Source organism: Pecten maximus, chromosome 11, assembly GCF_902652985.1.
Source record: "Pecten maximus chromosome 11, xPecMax1.1, whole genome shotgun sequence".
Classification (NCBI taxonomy): Eukaryota; Metazoa; Mollusca; class Bivalvia; order Pectinida; family Pectinidae; genus Pecten; species Pecten maximus.
In genome coordinates, this window is record NC_047025.1 from 5645394 (window position 1) to 5666281 (window position 20888).

The 20888-nt window shown below is 38.8% G+C and overlaps 1 protein-coding gene across 1 annotated transcript in view; it reads left to right on the forward strand.

Moving 5' to 3' along the window:
- The window catches only part of LOC117338137 (hydrocephalus-inducing protein-like), a 77013-nt gene that overhangs the window by 54819 nt on the left and 1306 nt on the right, over positions 1-20888 (forward strand). The window contains 24 exon segments of the mRNA XM_033899351.1: positions 1952-2087; positions 2489-2659; positions 3161-3577; positions 3579-3753; positions 4440-4703; positions 6195-6549; positions 7271-7474; positions 7803-8066; positions 8474-8698; positions 9371-9509; positions 9775-9940; positions 11033-11180; positions 11674-11881; positions 12123-12344; positions 12847-13016; positions 13422-13620; positions 14582-15021; positions 15961-16096; positions 16894-17196; positions 17329-17423; positions 17425-17493; positions 18060-18210; positions 18801-19031; positions 19987-20214. Coding sequence (XP_033755242.1) covers positions 1952-2087; positions 2489-2659; positions 3161-3577; positions 3579-3753; positions 4440-4703; positions 6195-6549; positions 7271-7474; positions 7803-8066; positions 8474-8698; positions 9371-9509; positions 9775-9940; positions 11033-11180; positions 11674-11881; positions 12123-12344; positions 12847-13016; positions 13422-13620; positions 14582-15021; positions 15961-16096; positions 16894-17196; positions 17329-17423; positions 17425-17493; positions 18060-18210; positions 18801-19031; positions 19987-20214 — 5116 coding nt within the window.

Sequence of the window (20888 nt, forward strand, 5' to 3'; positions counted from 1 at the left end):
GGGCTGACTTGTCAGGGGCAGGCTGAGGGGCAGACTGAGGGGCTGACTTGTCAGGGACAGGCTGATGGCTGACTTGTCAGGGACAAGATGAGGGGCTGACTTGTCAGGGACAGGATGAGGGGCTGACTTGTCAGGGACAAGATGAGGGGCTGACTTGTCAGGGACAAGATGAGGGGCTGACTTGTCAGGGACAAGATGAGGGGCTGACTTGTCAGGGACAAGATGAGGGGCTGACTTGTAAGGGACAGGCTGAGGGACTGACTTGTAAGGGGCAGGCTGAGGGGCTGACTTGTAAGGGGCAGGCTGAAGGGCTGACTTGTATGGGGCAGGCTGAAGGGCTGACTTGTAAGGGGCAGGCTGAAGGGCTGACTTGTAAGGGGCAGGCTGAGGGGCTGACTTGTAAAGGGCAGGTTGAGGGGCTGACTTGTAAAGGGCAGGCTGAGGGGCTGACTTGTAAGGTTCAGACTGAGTGGCCAACAGACAGGTCATAAACTCTCCTGTGGGATTATATAGACTTGTGTTAAACTTCTCACTCTGCCCTCCAGATGTTAGATGTTCAAATTAAGGCAGCAGTCCAGTAGGTGGTGACTTTGGGATATTTTGTATAAGACCCTATAATTCAAAGTGAATCAAAATATGATTGGTTCTTAATTGTTTGTGACCTGCTCTCAATATTCAAATTGATAATTAAATTTTCTCTTTTGTCAAGAGCAAACTATTGAGATTTGGCAAAATTTTAAAATTTTAAAATGTGTACATTTTCTTGAATGTAATAACAAATATTTAGCATGTAACATATATATGTTGTCTGAAAAGACGACGTAGAATCTACGAATAAAGCATCAGTCATCTTCACTGAAAAACACGTACATTATTTTTTGTACATGACCTCAAAGTCTAAACCAGTAGTAGTGTATCCACATCACCATGGTTACACGTTGGAGTCTGGACTGCCTCCCTTAGATCGGCGTTTGTTCATTTATGCGTTATTTGTTAAATATACTGTATATTACACTGAAAATATGTTTCACTAATATTTTATATTTATGTTATACATTACTAATATGTTTATATTACTGTTATTTAATCTTACACTATCTGTATATAAAGTTATATTTCAACTCAGTCTGATTAAAATTTATCAAGTTGCCAAAATTCATGCTTGTGCTGATTTTTTTTTTTTTTTTTTTTAATCTGTTAATATTTTTTTCAGGTTAATAAAACTATGGCATCTACCTTATCAAAAGGCTATAATTGTTTTATTATAAAATGATTGTCTTTATTTTTATTGATCGTTCTGATCCTAGTCTGTTAAGCTTTGTTTTCAATTAAGTTTTACTGAATTAACTTTGATTAATAATTTAAAATCAAAATCACACGCATCCAAGAAGTTCAACCAGCGATGAAAAGTTAACTTATTTGTTTCCACTTTCCAGACCTTCGACGTTAAATATAGCAAATACTTTTTTGTTATAATATCATAGTCCTGCGAATGATGCTGTACTGGAGTTAAAATTATAACGGCTTCATGATTAGAAGCAGAATATTGAGAGTCTAATGACAAATATCTATAAAATATCAGAAAACTTAAATATTAATGAAAATTGACTCACTCTACAGTTCACAGAAACTTGATGAAGAAAAAATGAGCAATAGGCATGCCCCTCATGTTGAATTTAAATCAGGAACATTAAGAAAAAGGATATTACATATTGTACATCTGTTAGGTCTAGCTTGTAAAACATTTAATGAAGCTGATATGTCCATGTTACCTAGCCTACGAGTGATGATCAATGTTGTACTTCATCGTAAAGTGTCCTAATTAAATACAGGATAAAAATCTGTTGAAATCCGATAGAAAATAGAAAACTTGAGAACGATCAGATTAATGATACTGGTTGGCGACTGCATGTTGAAGATTTCTAATACTAAGTCCTGTGATTGGTTACAGACAAGAAGGGGTAACACAGTCACGCCTGCCACTACAGATGTTTGTCGTTTCACCAGCCATCGGTATGATATCCTGTAACAATAGTCAGGTGATAAACGTGGAATGTATAGCAGAAACACCAGGCAGCTGTGAGGAGGTAGGTGTAACAATATGTCCTCAAGTCGCAGTCTTCGCTTTGTGCTGCAACAAAAACTATAAGCTTGGTAATTTCTCCCAAGAGTGAAAATTGATAGCTCTGCAATAATAAAAATGTTTTCTGCTAGTAACAGTACAAAAACATATAACCGTTAGTTCTATTTTAACTGCTCTGAAAAGTAATTTGGATTTCTCTGTTAAGTGTTTTGGGCTCCTAACAGTAAAGTCTCTTAGTTAATTAGTACCTGGACATTTCTGTACCAATTATATGCTGTATGTATTCATCAGATATGTTCTACTTAGAAGATGATAGCTCTGTATTCTAGACTTTTCTTAATACACACTTTCTTAAATATGAATTATTAATTTTTGAAAACTAATGAATTACATTGAATTGTGTAGGAGCTGGCTATAGATATTTCTGACCGAGACCCTAACGACCATCCTGGCGGTATTCCCTACAAACTCATCGCAGAGGCATGCATTCCATCCATCAACGTGGACGACATCGGCTCAATCTTTGAGGAACATAGAGTTTGCAAGAACCTTAGTGTCTGGCAGCATAACAACCAGGTAAACAAACTGATGACAACTAGATATACACACACGACAACTAGATATACACACATGACAACCAGGTATACACACATGACAACTAGATATACACACATGACAACCAGATATACACACATGACAACCAGGTATACACACATGACAACCAGATATACACACATGACAACTAGATATACACACATGACAACTAGATATACACACTTGACAACCAGGTATACATACATGACAACTAGATATACACACATGACAACTAGATATACACACATGACAACTAGATATACCATTTGACAACCAGATATACACACTTGACAACCAGATTTACGCACTTGACAACCAGATATACACACATGACAACCAGATTTACACACTTGACAACCAGATATACACACATGACAACAAGATAAACAGCCATCATAACTAGATATACACATCACAACCAGTAGCAGATGTGTTTATTTTTGAATATGGGATAAATGACAACTCTACTTATTTTCGTCACAGCTACAAATGGAAAATGAAGGCGGAGTGTATGGAGAAGACGAGAAGAAATTCGTATTTAACAATGTGATCGTGGGACACAAAGCAACAGCCAGATTCAAGATCGCTAATGTGAACAAAGTTCCTTGTGACGTTGTGATGTCACTCAAGCCAATCCTTGTAAAGGGAATGACAAAGCACTTGGACGTGTTTGAGATTGAGCCAGCGAAGGCTCTGATACCAAACCATAGTCATGTGTATGCTACAGTTACATTCACACCTCCATCCATGCAGACATTCTCCGCGACATTCGAGGCTAGCATTGAAGGTGTTCCGTCCAACCAAGCCAAAGGTCGTACCTTGACCTTTGACATTTCTGGTGAGGGCAACTTGCCTCGCATCAGCATCCAGAAACCTACAGTTAGGAACAAGAGGGGACAGCCCGTTGGTTCTGTTTAAGCGTATATTATTGGGACGAAGTGATGTGATGCCACTGATACTGGTCAATGATGGCACTCTGCCAAGTAAGGTCGATATCGACCTTATTGACCCGGACAAAGCCTTCAAACTGAAACCAAAGGGCTCTACACAGGCTGTAATGGAGGATGACTTTGGAGGTAATATCATCGGTTTGTTTAAAAAATAATTAACGATGATTCGTGTATTGTTGCAGGATATACAACGAGGACTGAGGATATTTTGCAATTTAATTAATAACGAAGGCCTGCAGGCCTGAGTTATTAATTAAAATTGCAAAATATCCGAGTCCGAGTTCTCAGCTAATTAGTTATTATAATTCAAATTTAAATTATAATTATGATATTTCAAAGTTTCCTGCAAAAGTTTTCGGAACAAATTCTAGAATGAATTAGTCAAAAGCTCAGGTTTCCAGTTGGATTTCAAGCACAGGTTTCTATGCAGTGTAAGGGTTTCCAGAAATAAGATTTCCAGTTAAGGATCGATTCACCCTGGAGTCCTGCATCTTGTTTAAATAATTATTGGTGTGCCTACCTTAAACCTACATTAATTTCCATTTTTGTTTCGGCCCTCTTTTGAAGACTTAGACCCTGGCTTATGCTGGGCATGAAAAGATGAACACTATCATGCAACTAGTTAATTTGTCCTGTCCCACCACTTATCTATTGGACCCGGATAAAATGAAAATTGTTCAGATCCCCTCTCTTTTACCACAATGTATAACCACAATGTACAAGACAGTTGTAGATTATTAAAGAAAATAACATAACATTTACTGTAATAAGATTTTTATTTAAATTTTTTTTTTTCTCCATATTTACAGAAGTCACCAAGCGCCCTCACACAGCTTCTGTGATCGTGAATGTAGGCGAGGCTGCGGCCTTTGATGTGATCTTCAAACCTGGTGCTGTACAAAGATCTCAGGCTCACATTCGACTAACTGTGATAGATAACCAGTACGAGGATTCTGTCATCCAGCTGGTTGGAGAGGGCTACGAAGAGGAGATAACTCTGGATAACATTACTAGTGTGGACGTACCTGTGGATCCCGAAAATGAGGAGGGCAACATGGCAGAGGATGATGTGGGAGGTAGGTTGTCCAGCTGTACAGGAGAAGTCCCTGGTCGTGGTATAGAAATGGTCTGTGTCCTATGACCAGATAATTATTCATGTATTATTTTTCTGGGTGTTAAGAAATGAAAATACCGTATTTATTCTAATAAACGCCCCGGGGGCGTGAAATTTTTCCAAGGGGGGGCGTTTAATGGAGATCAAAATTTCAGAGTCGGTAAGTTGTGAGATATGTTGTATGTACCCATTTCACGCCATGAAACATGTGTATATGTATCCAAAACATTGTAAAACTAAGTGACAAACATTTTGTGTATGAAATTGCAAGAAACATAAACTTTGTTATTTATACTTACGGTAGTTGTACATTACGTACAACATATACATTGTTTGAAACACGGGGTCGAGTGTGTTAAATTGCGTCATAAACCGGTCACGATCCAGTTTACTCTCATCACTTGTAGTTTATTATATCTGCTATCAATCATGTCGGGTTTGAAGTGAAGTTATATGAAGTAAGTTTCAAACTGAAAGTTGTAAACTACGCCGAGCAAAAGGGAAAACATGCGGCAGCTACTGTGTTTAAGGTTGACCGGAAACGAGTGCGGGACTGGTGCCAAAACAAACAAAAACTAAAAAACATTTCTAAAACATCAAAACGCTGTAAGGGAGGAGGAAGGTCAGTAAAATTCCAAAATATTGACGTCCAGGAAGCTGAGGATGTACTGGAAAATTTAATGGGAGGTGCAGTTGAACTCGGTGAAAGTGAAAGTGAATCCACCGGAAGTGATGATGACAGCGAGGTCAGTGGCGCGTATGACAGCCCGGGACATTAACGTTTGTTGATACGATATAGTGGTACTGTGTATATAGTTACTGAAACTTTGTTTTGTGGTTTGTGTTAGTTTTATGTTGGATATCCTTTAAATAATTACCTCTGGACACACGTGGATGTGCCACGGTAAGTTCTTTTTCTCGAATTGAGGAATTTTCTTTCCAAAAAAAGGGTGGGGGGGCGTTTATTAGGGTGGGGGCGTTTATTAGAATAAATACGGTACTCATTCGATAATGATTGTCCTGGGGTTTGTCCTAGCCCTTGTTGACTGAATCCGTAAGTCAAACTATGAAATAGATTCAGAGCTCCACTCTTTAACTTTATATAAAGTTGCTTGACATGAAGAAGGAACATATTCATGCTACCATGTTTCCCCTAGAAAACTGCTTGTCCTACTAATGACTTGTTGGGTCGATATAAAAAACACCAGGGCCCTGAAAGTCATACCACAAGGGACTACAACAGGGGATTACCCCAGGGGCCAGTCATACCACAGGGGACTACCCCAGGGGCCAGTCATACCACAGGGGACTACCACAGGGGACTACCCCAGGGGATTACCCCAGGGGCCAGTCATACCACAGGGGACTACCCCAGGGCCCAGTCATACCACAAGGGACTTGGTCTTAAGCAAGTGATTTATATTAATTGATCATTCTTATGTCTTTTTTTCAGCTGCCAAGCCAAACTTGATAAAGTTCGGTGATTGTGCCATCGGAGAACCTCGTACCCTCACATTTGCTATGACCAACCATTCCAAAACTGACATTTACCGCTTCCAATGGCCAGAGAATGCACAGCTGAAATTCTCACCAAATGTGGGCCACCTTCATCCAGAAACAACCAAAGATATGACCGTCACGTTCAAAAGTGACCAGCCGAAAACTTTAACTGAGGAAAAGGTCAACTGCAAGGTCAACAAGATCACGTTCGAGAAACCGGACAAAGTGGCCGACTGGGACGATCGAATCAGGACAGTGAAATGGGTAGATGTACCAACTTCTCCGCAGCCTTCCAGTGTCAATGATGGGTGTGTATTACACTGGACACAATGTCCTAATTACACATAGAATAATTAATCATCATCTCATTATCAGCCCCTACCAGTGAAACCTGGGGGACTGTCTGTCAGTCCATCCACTCAGTTTTCCGCACTTTTCTCAGCCATGCTTCATGATATGTTAGTGAAAGTTGTTATGTAACTTCAGTATCAGTAACTACAGATCAAGTTCGAGTTTCGTTGTTTTGGGGTCAAGGTCAAGGTCACTTACTATTTTTACTGCGGCCAGTAGGGCACATGTATTGCTTTAGCAATACCCAGCATGTAAATCTTCATTTTGCTAGTCACCTGGCCACAACTCAAAAGTCTTTACACTGTTGTACAGTTGTAACTGCTCTGATCCTGGCCTTAACTGCTGAGCACTGAAATTTTCCGAGGCGATTTTGTAAATCTCCTCTGGAAACTAATAAAAATTATCATCAGCCTTGTATCTAGTCAAGAGTTTTCCTTGTTCCTGGCCACAGTGCAGACAATACACTTCACCATATAATGTAACTCACCTAGAAAAGATTTAGCATTCTCGGCACAAATATCTTTACTTCTGCGCCACGAAATGTTATTTGAATTGATTCTCAGTGGTTTCGGTTTATAACAATATTTTGTGTGTATAAGTACATTGTATGTAAACATAAAAAATAGTTTATAACAAAGGACTGTGGTCATTCTATAAACACTCGGGTTGTTGTTTCAGTGGTAACAAAGCACCGCTGTCATCCCGACCAGCCAAAAAGAAGGTGATAGAGACGGAGGCAGAACCAGTGTTTACTGAGGTTCCCGATTCTACCCGCCAGGTGGACCTACTGGTTACTGCACTGTGTGACTACAGCAAATATAAGTGCAAGATCGAGGCTGTCAACTTCCGAGACACTCTCATGTTCCAGACCAGGGTGTATGAGTAAGTCTTGAAACTATTCTATATTTTATCCTCGGGGGAAAATTATGCCATGGAGACCCATTCACTCAGCTTTTACAGTCGTAAGGCTGACGTAATGTTTGTATGCTAATTATCATGTGATTTAGAGTTTGGACACACGTACACATTTTCTAGATCCAGAAATCAATTATTTTCCCCATTAGCAGATCATTGTAAAAATTTACAACAAAAATCAGTTAAAGATCTGAAATATTTAAACTAAGATATGGCTATAGGAATTATGTGTTTATGTTGTTTATGCTAAAACTCAACATTTGAAATATAAAATGAATTATTTGTTTACTTACAGTTTTACTCTGAGCAACAAAGGCACTGTGCAGATGGACTATAGTTGGCAAGTAGTTATGGAAAACATGCCTACCTTCCAGCGCGCTGTCACTTTCATGTCTGAGGCAGAACGACCGGAGTCACGCATGGATCTGGCCGATAGCAGTTATGTCCCGTTCACCGTAGAACCAGAATTCGGAACTTTACAAGCTGGCAAAAAAGCTAGCTTCAAAGTGCGATTCTCACCGTTAGATATGAATGATTACGAGGCCAGACTGATATGCTCGTAAGTATTCAAATTTGGATGAAGGATATTTTTAAAATAATGATGGAATTTAACTTGTCAAGTATTCAAACTTGGACGAAAGATATTTTTAAAATAAGGATGAAATTTAACTTGTCAAGTATTCAAACTTGGACGAAAGATATTTTTAAAATAAGGATGAAATTTAACTTGTCAAGTATTCAAACTTGGATGAAGGATATTTTTAAAATAAGGATGAAATTTAACTGTTAGTGACTGATCAATTACAAAATATAGTTTATTCAGTTAGAAAATCATCTAGGTTCATTATTATTTATCATTTCAAATTAAGACAATAGTTGATAATCATGTAAATACATGTTTGTTTGTTTGTTTTTGTTGTTTTTTTTCAATTAATTTTTTCAATTTTCATTTTTTACACTTTTCAGTGTCCCAAATCTAGAGAAGACCCAACAGGGGCCAGTTGTGGCCCTCAGAGGAAAGAGTCTGATGCCATATTGCCACTTTGAGCTGGAAGACTCCGACTATATTTCCAGCTCCAGGCGTAATCCGGAGATGAGAGGGCCAAGGGGAGCTCCTGCAGGCTCCACTCTGGACCCCAATACTCGAGTCATAGAGTTCAACTGTATCGGAGTTGGTGTCAAGAACCTCAAGTAAGTCAGACAATTAATAGACGAGTCACCTGTGTCACATTACTTACTCTGTAACTTGATATATATATATATTTGCCTTCCTGCTTTTATGACATTCAGCCCCTAAAAACAGCAAAATTTGCTAGATTGATAAAGAGAATTATTTTTTATGCCCCCTGCCATGAAAGGGGGGGGGGGGGGCATATAGCTAGTGTTACCCAAGTCTGTCCCATCCCCTCCCATCCCGTCCCATCCCGTCCCATCCCATCCTGATGCAATGTAACTAGCTAATCTCAGGAACTGCTGTGGTTTCTTGGTGTCAAATGGCAAGTTACAGACATTTTCTAGTTTTTGTTCTTAATCACAAAAGTTATATATCTCTATATAGACTAGTACATGTAGATGTTTAAATGACTGTTGTTTAGCAAATTTCAAGTTCACTGATCAATTTCTCAAATGTTTGAAACAATATTACCTTGACCTGATTTCAAGATAATTGAAGTTGTCAAAAACTAGTGATATTCTACCTGTATTGTAAGGTATGAAACTTAAAGACTTTAAAAGTCATTGATATGAGCTGCTTGGCAAAATGGGAAACAGGTACACAGCACTTAGACCAAAGTTTGACTGATAATTAAGTTAGCGATGAGTATCTGTATAACCAAGTTAACGATGGTTGTATGTATTTTTCAGAACTTTTGCCATCGTAAACCCCACCAACCAACCGTACAACTTCGAGTGGACATGCGAGGATGATGCTGATCCAAAGAAGCCTGCATCCTTCAACTGTGTTGTACCCAAAGGCCTCATCAAAAGTGGGAAGAAGTTTCAGGTACTGTACTTCATCAGTAGTTTAATATATACCCTTTGATATGTAACTCATCATTTATGTTACTGATTTTTTTTTTTTTTTTTGATTTTTCTATTTTTTTTTAAATGGCATTTTTTCCCCATTAAAAAAAATTGAATTGAAAATTGAAAAAACAAAACAAAAAAAAACCCAACATTTTTACTAAATGATAAAAAATGAAATACAGCCTGTATATGTGTCAGGTTGAATGTACTTGCATGTATTAATTTCATGAATTTTATAACAGGTTTCCTTCGAGTACATCTCACATCAAGTGGACATTGTGGAGTCCTTTTGGAAGTTCCATATCCCTGAGCAGGACATCACTGTTCCGTTCCTGTTGGTTGGAAAGGCGCGTGAACCAGACATCTCCATGGATCGTTCTCACATGAACTTTAAAGCGCTCCTAATAGGTATGTAGTGGGAATGTATGATTATATTAATTGATAATTTAAACAAATAAACAAAACCCTGTCGAATATCATTATCTCGAAGTTACAGTTGGGTCATTAAAATCATTGAGATATCGAGTTATCTGAGCATATCTTGTATATATTTTTGCTGTTAGAAATTAATTTTTACTTTGAGTTCAGGGTTTATCAGGGTTTGAGTTAATGAAGTTTGACTGTTAGATATTGGATTAATTGTCTTCTGTTGAATTAAACATTGTAATAGTTTTAAACTAATACCATCTAATTCTTCGTAATATTTATCTTGAGATGTTCACGGGAACAATGATTATTTACATATACATGCCATTGGCAAACTATTGATTTAAGGAAGAAAAAAGTGAGATTTAAAGGATATTCACCGTATATCCATCACATACCCATTCTGACATCCTGATTATGGGGGATGATGACAGTTCACTGTCAAAATAGCTCTTCCACCTAAACCCTTATGCTGTCATAATGAATAACTTTAACATTTACAATCCAAGAAAAAATGGCTCTTTAAACCCTCACACTGTCCGTATTGAATAATTTCGATATTTGAATTTAAAAGTTACAATCCATCAGAAGAGCAGGGATGTAAATTCAGTAATTGAACTAGCATACAATATGATATTTAGTCATTTTAATTGACAGAACTTTACAGCCAAACATTATTTATTGTAACCTAGCAGGCAGTATGTTTGCCAATAAATCTCTGTCATTTAAAATGGCCATAATACCATATCAGGCCTATTCATAATTACTTAGAAATGGCTGTAGCTCCAGAGGAAGAGAGGGGCCGCGGTGACCGAGTGGTTAAGGTGTCTCGACACTTTACCACTAGCCCTCCACCTCTGGGTTGCGAGTTAGAAGCCTACGTGGGGCAGTTGCCAGGTACTGACTGTACGTACACCAGTAGTTTTTCTCCGGGTACTCCGGCTTTACTCCACCTCCAAAACCTGGCATGTCATTAAATGACCCTGGCTGTTAATAGGACGTTAAACAAAAACAAACAAACAAACAAATCCAGAGGAAGAGAATGATGTGAGTAATATGTAACTTGATTTCCAGGTCACCAGGCCGTCGAGCGGGTGTATCTGATCAACCAAGAGGACCAGCCGTTCTACTTCTGCTTTGAGGAGGATTCATGTCACTCGGCCGGATACTCCGACCACCTTCGTGTGGAGCCGATGTCTGGCAACATTCCTGCGAAGTCCAGGTAGATCATCATCATCATCATCTTTCCTGTGTTATCATTAGATATGGTACAACATCAGGTTCTGTTGTTGGTCTGTCGATCAGATGTGAATAGCCTTACCTATATATATATCACAATCAGTATAGGAGTTTTTATGTGTGACTTTTCGGTGACTACACTGCCATTTTTGTTAGACAACAAAAATATCCCATTCTTACTTACAAGTTTACTTATTGTATACATTTGAATTATAGTTTAATAAAAAAAAAAAAAAAAAAATTTTATTTTAAATTTGTTCAAATTGTCCAGATCATTTTGTCTACCATTTAAAGTCCTAACAAACATCGAAAGAAAATCATGGTATTTCTACAATGATATGGCAATTGACATTTAATTTGATTAATTATTTAGTGTTATGCTGGATTTCTCAAGGGAAAAAAAGATTGTATAGGTATAGCTGTAAAATGTTGGTAGACTAGTGTAGACTAATCTTTGGTGTTTATTATATATACAGGTTGGGCGTGGACTTATACTTCACTCCTACCACAGACAAGGAAGTCAACTTTAACATCGTGTGTAGGATCAAGAAAAAGGTGCTACCGGTCACCTTAAACGTGAAGGCTGAAGGCTACTCCATGAACTGTACTCTCACCTGTGAGGACTCGCAGGGTAACAAGCAGGAGTTCTTCCAGGACACCCGCAACATCATCAAGTTCGGAGAGGTAAGAACTGGGTCAGCTGACTCGGCATGGAGCTCTAACCACGCATGTATTTATATCTGTTTCTGACAGTCACCAAATTTGTGTTTACAATGGTAGCATTCTTTATGAAGACTTATACAAAATTTACATGTCAATTTTGAGATTAAAATATCTCAGAAAATCATAAACATTATATTTCAATTTTATCAAAAACGTGTAAACTGACGCTTAATGTAATCTTCATTTTCATCTGTATTTCCAGGTTGAAGTGAATGAACAGCAGATCCGGAACATCTTTGTGATGAATTCGGGCAAATTTAACTTCGACTTCCAGTGGGAACTCAATACTGGGAACAAGAAGCGAGACATGGTGTCAATTTCACCGATGTCCGGAGGAGTCACACACGGGGAAGAGCAGAAGTGTACCCTTCTTTTCTGTCCTCCGTGTAAAACAACACTGAAGGACTGCTCCCTCACTCTGCGGGTAGGTACAGCTCTTACTGTAGTGAAAATGTCTTATATTTCATCAAACATTAATTTTTGTATATCTTAGAAAATGTCTTATATTTCATCAACCATTAATTTTTGTATATCTTAGAAAATGTCTTATATTTCATCAAACATTAATTTTTGTATACCTTAGAAAATGTCTTATATTTCATCAAACATTAATTTTTCTATATCTTAGAAAATGTCCTATATTTAATCAAACATTAATTTTTGTATATCTTAGAAAATGTCCTATATTTCATCGAACATTAATTTTTGTATATCTTAGAAAATGTCTTATATTTCATCAAACATTAATTTTTGTATACCTTAGAAAATGTCTTATATTTCATGAAACAAAGTGAGTTAGATTTACACGACATTTCTTTTTTGTCCCATCAATTTGTACCTAAGCTTTTTTCTTTGTTCTTTGAAGTGTTGACCTTCACTTTCACCTTGAGGAATCTGTAAATTAGGATATTTTTATCTTTTGACAGGTGTCTAATGGTCCGAGCTACCATGTGGCCCTGGAAGGACTTGGTGTCACCCCCGGACTCCACTTTTCTTTCCAGACCTGTAACTTTGGTAGCTGTTTTATTTACCGTGCCGGAATGCCTGCACACTACAAGGTCCTGAAGCTCACAAACAAGGACAAGAAAGAAATTAGGTAAGATTGAGAGTGTTGACTCACAAACAAGGATTGGAGGGAAACTAAGTCAGAACTAGTACACATGATTGACATGAGTTTTAATTTGTATTTGTCGTTAAAGCTAGATCACAGTCGGACACAAGGACAGGTGAAACCTAGGAGTCTCACATCATCTTAACTTGACAATATAGACTTACATGGAGGATTTTCACCCTTTCAACCCTTAGAAATTTAGTGGACTCTGCCATTCATTCATCTTTTTAAGTTCAATATAGTCAGTAGGGGTGAAAGGGTTAAGAAGACAATAAATTGTAAAATAATACGGGGTATTTTTACAGTTATATGAAATATCGTATTTTATTAGCCTGGCCTGTGAGTATTAACACATTGAGTCCGTAAGTTCATCAACCATTTGTTTTACAGTGTCGACTGCTTGTACGCCCAAACCAACCATCTCCATCACAACTTTGAGGCGTGCGTTATCCAGCCAGGCCAGTCTGTTGACGTGACCATTACGTTCTACCCACGCCAGGCAATCAAGTACAACGAGACCCTGACATTTGAGATAAACGGCCTGTCCAAACACAGTATACAAGTGCTCGGAAATGGCACAGAAATGAAGGTAAAATTCTTCAGATTTGGCCGATATTGTACTGATATTCCGAATCACGTGGACGTTTTTTTATTTTTCAACAGTTAAAATGTTAGCTGTAATAGCATTGAATTAAACAGTATGTTTGTATGGTCCTAATGACTTATATAGGTTCATTAAGTTAATTAAGGTTCAGATTACCGTATTTATCCTCAAACAGGTCCCCTCTTAGTTTAAACATTTAGTACCGTATCTATCCTCAAATAAGCCCCTCCTGGAGTGTAAATTTTGAGTACCGTATCTATCCTCAAATAAGCCCCTCCCGGAGTATAAATTTTGAGTACCGTATCTATCCTCAAATAAGCCCCTCCCGGAGTATAAATTTTGAGTACCGTATTTATCCTCAAATATGTCCCCTCTCTTAGTTTAAACATTTAGTACCGTATCTATCCTCAAATAAGCCCCTCTCTGAGTGTAATTTTTTTAAATAGTATCATATCTATCCTCAAATAAGCCCCTCTCGGAGTGTACATTTGTTAAAGAGTACCGTATCTATCCTCAAATAAGCCCCTCTCGGAGTGTACATTTTTTAAAGAGTACTGTATCTATCCTCAAATAAGCCCCTCTCGGAGTGTAAATTTGTTAAAGAGTACCGTATCTATCCTCAAATAAGCCCCTCTCGGAGTGTAAATTTTTTAAAAGAGTACCGTATCTATCCTCAAATAAGCCCCTCTCGGAGTGTAAATTTTTTAAAAGAGTACCGTATTTATCCTCAAATAAGCCCCGCCTTGGGTTTAAAAGTTTTAGATATTAAAGTCTTAGGACTTATTTGTTTTACCTTACTGCTTCAAAATTTATGATTATGCAAAACTTAAGAAGGGGCTTATTTGTGGAAGAATACGGTTTTAGTCATTCAGTCGATACCAAAGTTTATATATATCTTGATAAATAATGAAAGTGAATTAAATGTATTTCGTTAATCTGATTTCAGATCGAGGTTGCTGATCCAAGACACAAAATCTTAAACTTGGGTCCACGAGTCGTAAACGATGTTGTCAAGAAGTACATTCCGATTGTGAACAACAGCCCGGCACCAATAACCTTTAACCTAGCTCTGACCCCTGTGTCGTCAGCCCTTCAGAAACCAGGGGTCATCTCCGTCTCCCCTACCAACACCATCACTCTGGAACCCAAGGGAGGAACCATCAAGGTGGAAGTGATATTCGCCCCCAAGTGTAGGATTCCACAGTTTACGGAGGAGGTGATGTTGGAGTGTGCTGGACTCTATCAGCCCCTGTTTGTCCTCCAGGGCTCCTGTCTCGGCATGGAGATCACTCTGGACACCTATGCCATTCCATTTGGTGCTGTCGTCAAGGACAGTCAAAGTACACGCAAACTCGTGATGAGTAACACAGGCGATATGAATACCAAGTAAGTGTCTAATTCATGGTGACATCACCTCAGTCAGTTGTCAATGGTGACATCACCTCTGTCAGATGTCAATGGTGACATCACCTCAGTCAGTTGTCGATGGTGACATCACCTCAGTCAGTTGCCGATGGCGACATCACCTTGGTCATTTGTCGTTGGTGACATCACCTTGGTCAGTTGTCGTTGGTGGCATCACCTCAGTCAGTTGTCAATGGTGACATCACATCAGTCAGTTGTCAATGGTGACATCACATCAGTCAGTTGTCAATGCTGACATCACATCGGTCAGTTGTCAATGGTGACATCACCTAGGTCAGTTGTCGATGGTGACATCACCTCAGTCAGTTGTCAATGGCATTACCTCAGTCAGTTTTCGATGGTGACATCACCACAGTCAGTTGTCGATGGTGACATCACCTCAGTCAGTTGTCAATGGCATTACCTCAGTCAATTGTCGATGGTGACATCACATCAGTCAGTTATTGATGGTGACATCACCTCGGTCAGTTGTCAATGGTGACATCACATCTGTCAGTTGGCAATTGTGACATCACCTTGGTCAGTTGTCGATGGTGACATCACCTCGGTCAGTTGCCGATGGTGACATCACCTTGGTCAGTTGTCGTTGGTGACATCACCTTGGTCAGTTGTCGTTGGTGACATCACCTCAGTCAGTTGTCGATGGTGACATCACCTCAGTCAGTTGTCGATGGTGACATCACCTCAGTCAGTTGTCGATGGCGACATCACATCGGTCAGTTGTCAATGGTGACATCACCTCAGTCAGTAGTCAATGGTGACATCACCTCAGTCAGTTGTCAATGGTGACATCACATCGGTCAGTTGTCAATAGTCGAATAGTTTTTGATGTAGAAGTGACATACTACCATCCCCGACTGTTTAGAGGTTATATAGTTAATGATATTTGTCTTGTTTCAGGTTTAAGTGGGATAACCGGAAATTTCAGCCAGACTTTTCTATTTCCCCGGCCGAGGGTTACATAACATCAGGAATGGATGTAACGTTTGAGGTGACCTTCCATCCCAAACAGCTCAACCAGGATATCAGATATGATGTAAGTGTGTCTTCCAGCTGAGTAAACAACTAAAGGTTACACTACACATGTGTACACAAGCAATTCACACGTACACAAAAGATACAAGTGAACATTAACAATAACAGAAATGTACACATAGTCAACATTTAGGTTAACACATGTGTACACTGTTGAAAATAAAATGTACACATGATACATATTAAGTGTACATGTATATTGACACAAAAAACTTATAATGTATATACAGTCAAACCTGCTCTAACGGCCACCTTGAATAAGCGGCCACCTCCGTTAAGCGGCCAGTCTGTGGTCCGCCCAATGGAAAACACTATATAATGAACCTTGAATAAGCGGTCACCTGTCTTAAGCGGCCAACGGCCACAAAATCTGCCCCGAGTCGTTGTATCGTCCTGTATTCAGCGGCCATTCTGTCCGGAAGTAGACATCCGCGATGATCACATGACTAGATATTTTTATCGAATGCATCAAAACTTTGTTCTTTGTTGGTATTCATTTCAAAATACACTGTACATGGTATATATATATTGTTATCAAAATCAATAAGTGCATTATAATATGATAAATTCTATAAACTTTTGAAAAAGAATTGGGCAACAGTCCGTTTCTGGCCAACCTGGTTTAAGCAGCCACCTGTCTTAAGCAGCCGATATCTGTCGGTCCCTTGGATGGCCGCTTAATACAGGTTTGACTGTACATAACAACTTAAAATCATACAAAGACTGCAGGGTAAACAGTTTGTTTGGATACAGTATTCTTGTCTGCAGGTTTCAGTTTCTTATCAATTCTTCTTGTAGAGCTTACGCTGCATGTTCCCGGAGTCGAGTCCTCACAAGCCAGTGACCTTGACCTTGACAGGGATGTGTGTGAGTCTCCCGCTACCTAAGGAGACCCAACACCTGTCAACCCATGTGAGACAGGCCGAGACCAAGTTCCTATCCATCCCCAACAAAACCAACATGACCTGGAACCTCAAACCTATCATTGACGGCGAGTACTGGTCAGGGCCGGTCACCTTCACTGTGGAGGCTGGTCAAACTAAACAGTTCCCCCTCACCTACCGTCCACTGACCATGACACCGGAGGGCAAGAAACACCAGGTATGTAATGGTCAGATGAATACAGATCTACAAAATATGTGTAGTTGAGTCTCAAAAATGAAGTAATAAAAACAACGAAATCTATTCTTTTATTCCTGAGTTGACCCTTGACCTGTTTCTTGTATTTTTCAGGGAACTATATTTTTCCCAATGCCTGATGGCCAAGGTTTACTGTTCAATATGATGGGAGTTTCCGAGCCACCAAAGCCGAACGGAAAAGCCTCACTTTGACGTTCCTTGTAAGGTGGCTCATACAGAACTTCTGAGTGTTGACAACTGGCTCAAAAGGCCACAGAGGTAATAGTATAGGATGTTGATAGTAGGAACACGGTCGGTCCCCAACATCCCTAATTATAAGTTCCCGAACCATAAATCTGGATAGTCTGTAAACGATGTAGGGTGTTGAGATGTCAATTATATCATACTTACAATGTATGCAAACTTTGTTAGAATTGGATTAAAATTTTCGAGCAACAGAATCTGATTTACATTCAAAACTTGGAAAAATACCCAAAAAAAAGTTGACGACAGTGCATTTACAAATTTAGTATTAATCATGGCATCACTTTGGCTTTTGAAACAACAGTTTCGCTCATTACACAAGTTAACCAATCTTCATATTGGTGTAAACTTTGACCTTATAAACTTATGGTAAAATCCAGGATATATATTACCGACAACGGTGTTGTTATAATTCTTATCCACCTTTTTATATTTTCAAATTGTCAACAGACACCATAGCGATGTCACCCTTCATAGTAATGCTACACAGATGGCTTTATAAAAATTCAGATGGTCATGTGATGTCAGTTATCCAATGAAATGTCTAGATCAAAATGTGTTTCTAACCCTCCACCCTACAGATTTGCTGTGCTGAGGGAAACCATCAAGGCTGAGAAACTAGACACAGGGACTTCAGTAAAGGGTATGGAGTACATTGACGTCCCTGCCAGTGGTAAAAAGGACTACAAACTGACCTTTTACGCCCACAAGGAGGGCACCACCATGCTCAAGGTAAGCACACCTATGTTCAGGTAGTTTAAACAGTCAAGTAATAAGCATACCTGGTCATAAGTTAGTATACTGGGTTACAATAGCATAGGCCTGTTGGAACTCACCCCATGGTTCCTACAGAATTGAAAAAATCTATGAATTTAAGTCAGAAAATTCATGAAATGAGTGTCATGCCTTGAAATTCTTGGAATTTGACATATAGATACTTTGAAAAGTATACAGATACAGGCCCTCTGGGCCTCTTGTTTGGTATGTGGATTGTTTGTCTTAAATTGTATTGTAATATAAATAATATACACTTGTATCATCAATAAACAATTAATGTAACAGGAAATCATGTTACGTAATCTCAATTTCATCTGAAGGTGATCTCTGTCCCTGAAAGTACTGAAATTTGGCAGCTAAATGTCAATGTATCGATAACCAGTGAGTCAAGAATAAGCTAAATTTTCTGCAAATGAAAAAAGTCTTTGCTATTTACTCTGAGTGCAAAAAAAAAAAAAAGAGAAAAAAAAAAAAAAAAAAAGCTAAATTTGGATCTAAAAGTTGGTCTGTACTGATACAGTAAATGACTTATCTTTTACTTATAGGTAACATTTATCAACGAAAAGACACAGGAGTACCAGTTCTATGAGGTGACTTTCCGGGCCACAAAGCAAGGCACTGTTGGTTCCATCGATCTGTCCACCCCGGTCAGACAGAGCGTACTCCACACAATTTCTATAGAAAACCCTCTGGCCTATGCTGTATCTTTTAACGGCACATGTACAATTCCTGAAGTCCTTATGCCACCTCAGTTCAACGTACCAGCTAACTCAACGGTAAGTTATTAAAAATGTTGTTACCGCCGCGTGCAGTATACCCTTTAATAGTTCTTTTAACCAAATTCAGTTTTCAAACTGAAAATAAAAGTGCAGAGTTCTTAAGTAAGAAAAATAGCAACCTGTTAAGTTGTTTTTAGGATATTTTAGCTGAAGATACTTAATATATATACATGTATATATATATAACTTAGCAACACAAATGACGAAGGAAGACAACTTTTTGACTCGTGCCCTGACCGGGCCTCGAACTCACGATCTACGGCACCCAATCGCCTAGCCAGAAATACCCGCAGTTTATATATATATATATATCTGAAATAATAGCTTATCGTCCGATGTGAATTATGCATTATTACAAGTCGTATTATTGAACAGCATTTTCCTTATATATGCAATTGTTTGTCTTTCTCTCTTCTTGGCTTGTTTTCAGATAAAATTTTAAGAAACTTTGTAATGGTCAACTTGGTAAAAGACAAATATCGTATCTCCTTCACAATCTGTTTTTTACTTCACTCATTGGAGGGGCTGCATTAGCTCAGTCAGTTAGAGTGCCAAAGAATTTTAGGTGAAGCTCCGAGGTGCATGATTTGACGCTCCCTACCAGTGTCATTTTGTCATTCTCGGGAAGCTGAGAACCGGGCAGGTCTGTGCTGTCATGGTTGTGTTCTTGGGCAAGACACTTTACCCTTATTGCTCTGGATGACATGTGACGGGCCTCCAGTATGTTGTTCAGAGAACAAGGATACCCTGCCTCAAAATGACCCTTGCTGTTCATGGGGCAATAAACCTAGCAAACAATCTTGACTTCACTCCTAGCCCTAGCCCGTGTTTCCCCTGGCCCTGACACCATGTCTGGTGTAGGACATGGTGTCAGGGCCAGAGGAAACTCAAGCCCAAAAGAACTTTTGTTAGGTATATATATATATCACCAGTACCGTTTTTCTTGTTTCAGGGCGAGGTTAGCATCGAGTACCAGCCTCTGAAGGTTGGCGACTTCCAGGGCAAAATTGAGTACGTATGTACTGACCTGGGCAGTTACACATATGATCTGAACCTGAAGGCGACTGCGGCTGGACCAGAGAAGGCTTTATACTTCAGGACGTGTCTAGGCCAGGCCCAGTCACACATCGCCAAATTCCTAAACTTCGCTAAACAAGCCAAAGCAGACTACACATGCAAAGTAAGAGCTTTTTTTGCATCTAGGTTTGGAAGAACACACAAATTTGAATCAGTTTTTATAGTACATACATGTATAACATCTTGGTCTTTTCACTTCACAATTTCGCCATTGGATAAGGATATCCAGTTTTAGCGGCTGTACTTTCGACTCTGGGCAAGAACTAAAAAATATAGACACTATGACTTATACAAAAGACTTTGTTGCTCTGTACATCAATTTCCTGCATCCATAGCAAAATGCTTGTGTACAAGATATCTCCTGAATCTCAAACAGATTTGGTTGGATCAAGATATCTACATTTGATGAAATTTAGTGGTCACCGTCAAGATTTAAAGGGTCAAAGGTCACACTCTAACTTTTGGAAAATGTTTACAGGTGATCAACGTTCAAATGTTATTTAATTGGTATGCTGGTAACCATTTGAATGAAACCTGGGAATATTTGGGGGAAATTTTATCACTTTGATAAGAAAAGTTGCTGAAATGTCCGAACATAAAAAGTCTAAAAATAAACATAAAAGTTGTTAAATATAGCGGGTAGTTCTATATGTAATTGTTTGTTGATTCATTGACATCAGATCGATATTTAAAAAAAAAAATTGATGAAATATAAGAATGATCCATACTATATAATAAGTTGCCTTATACTGTCAACCATAGTCCTGACATTTAGAT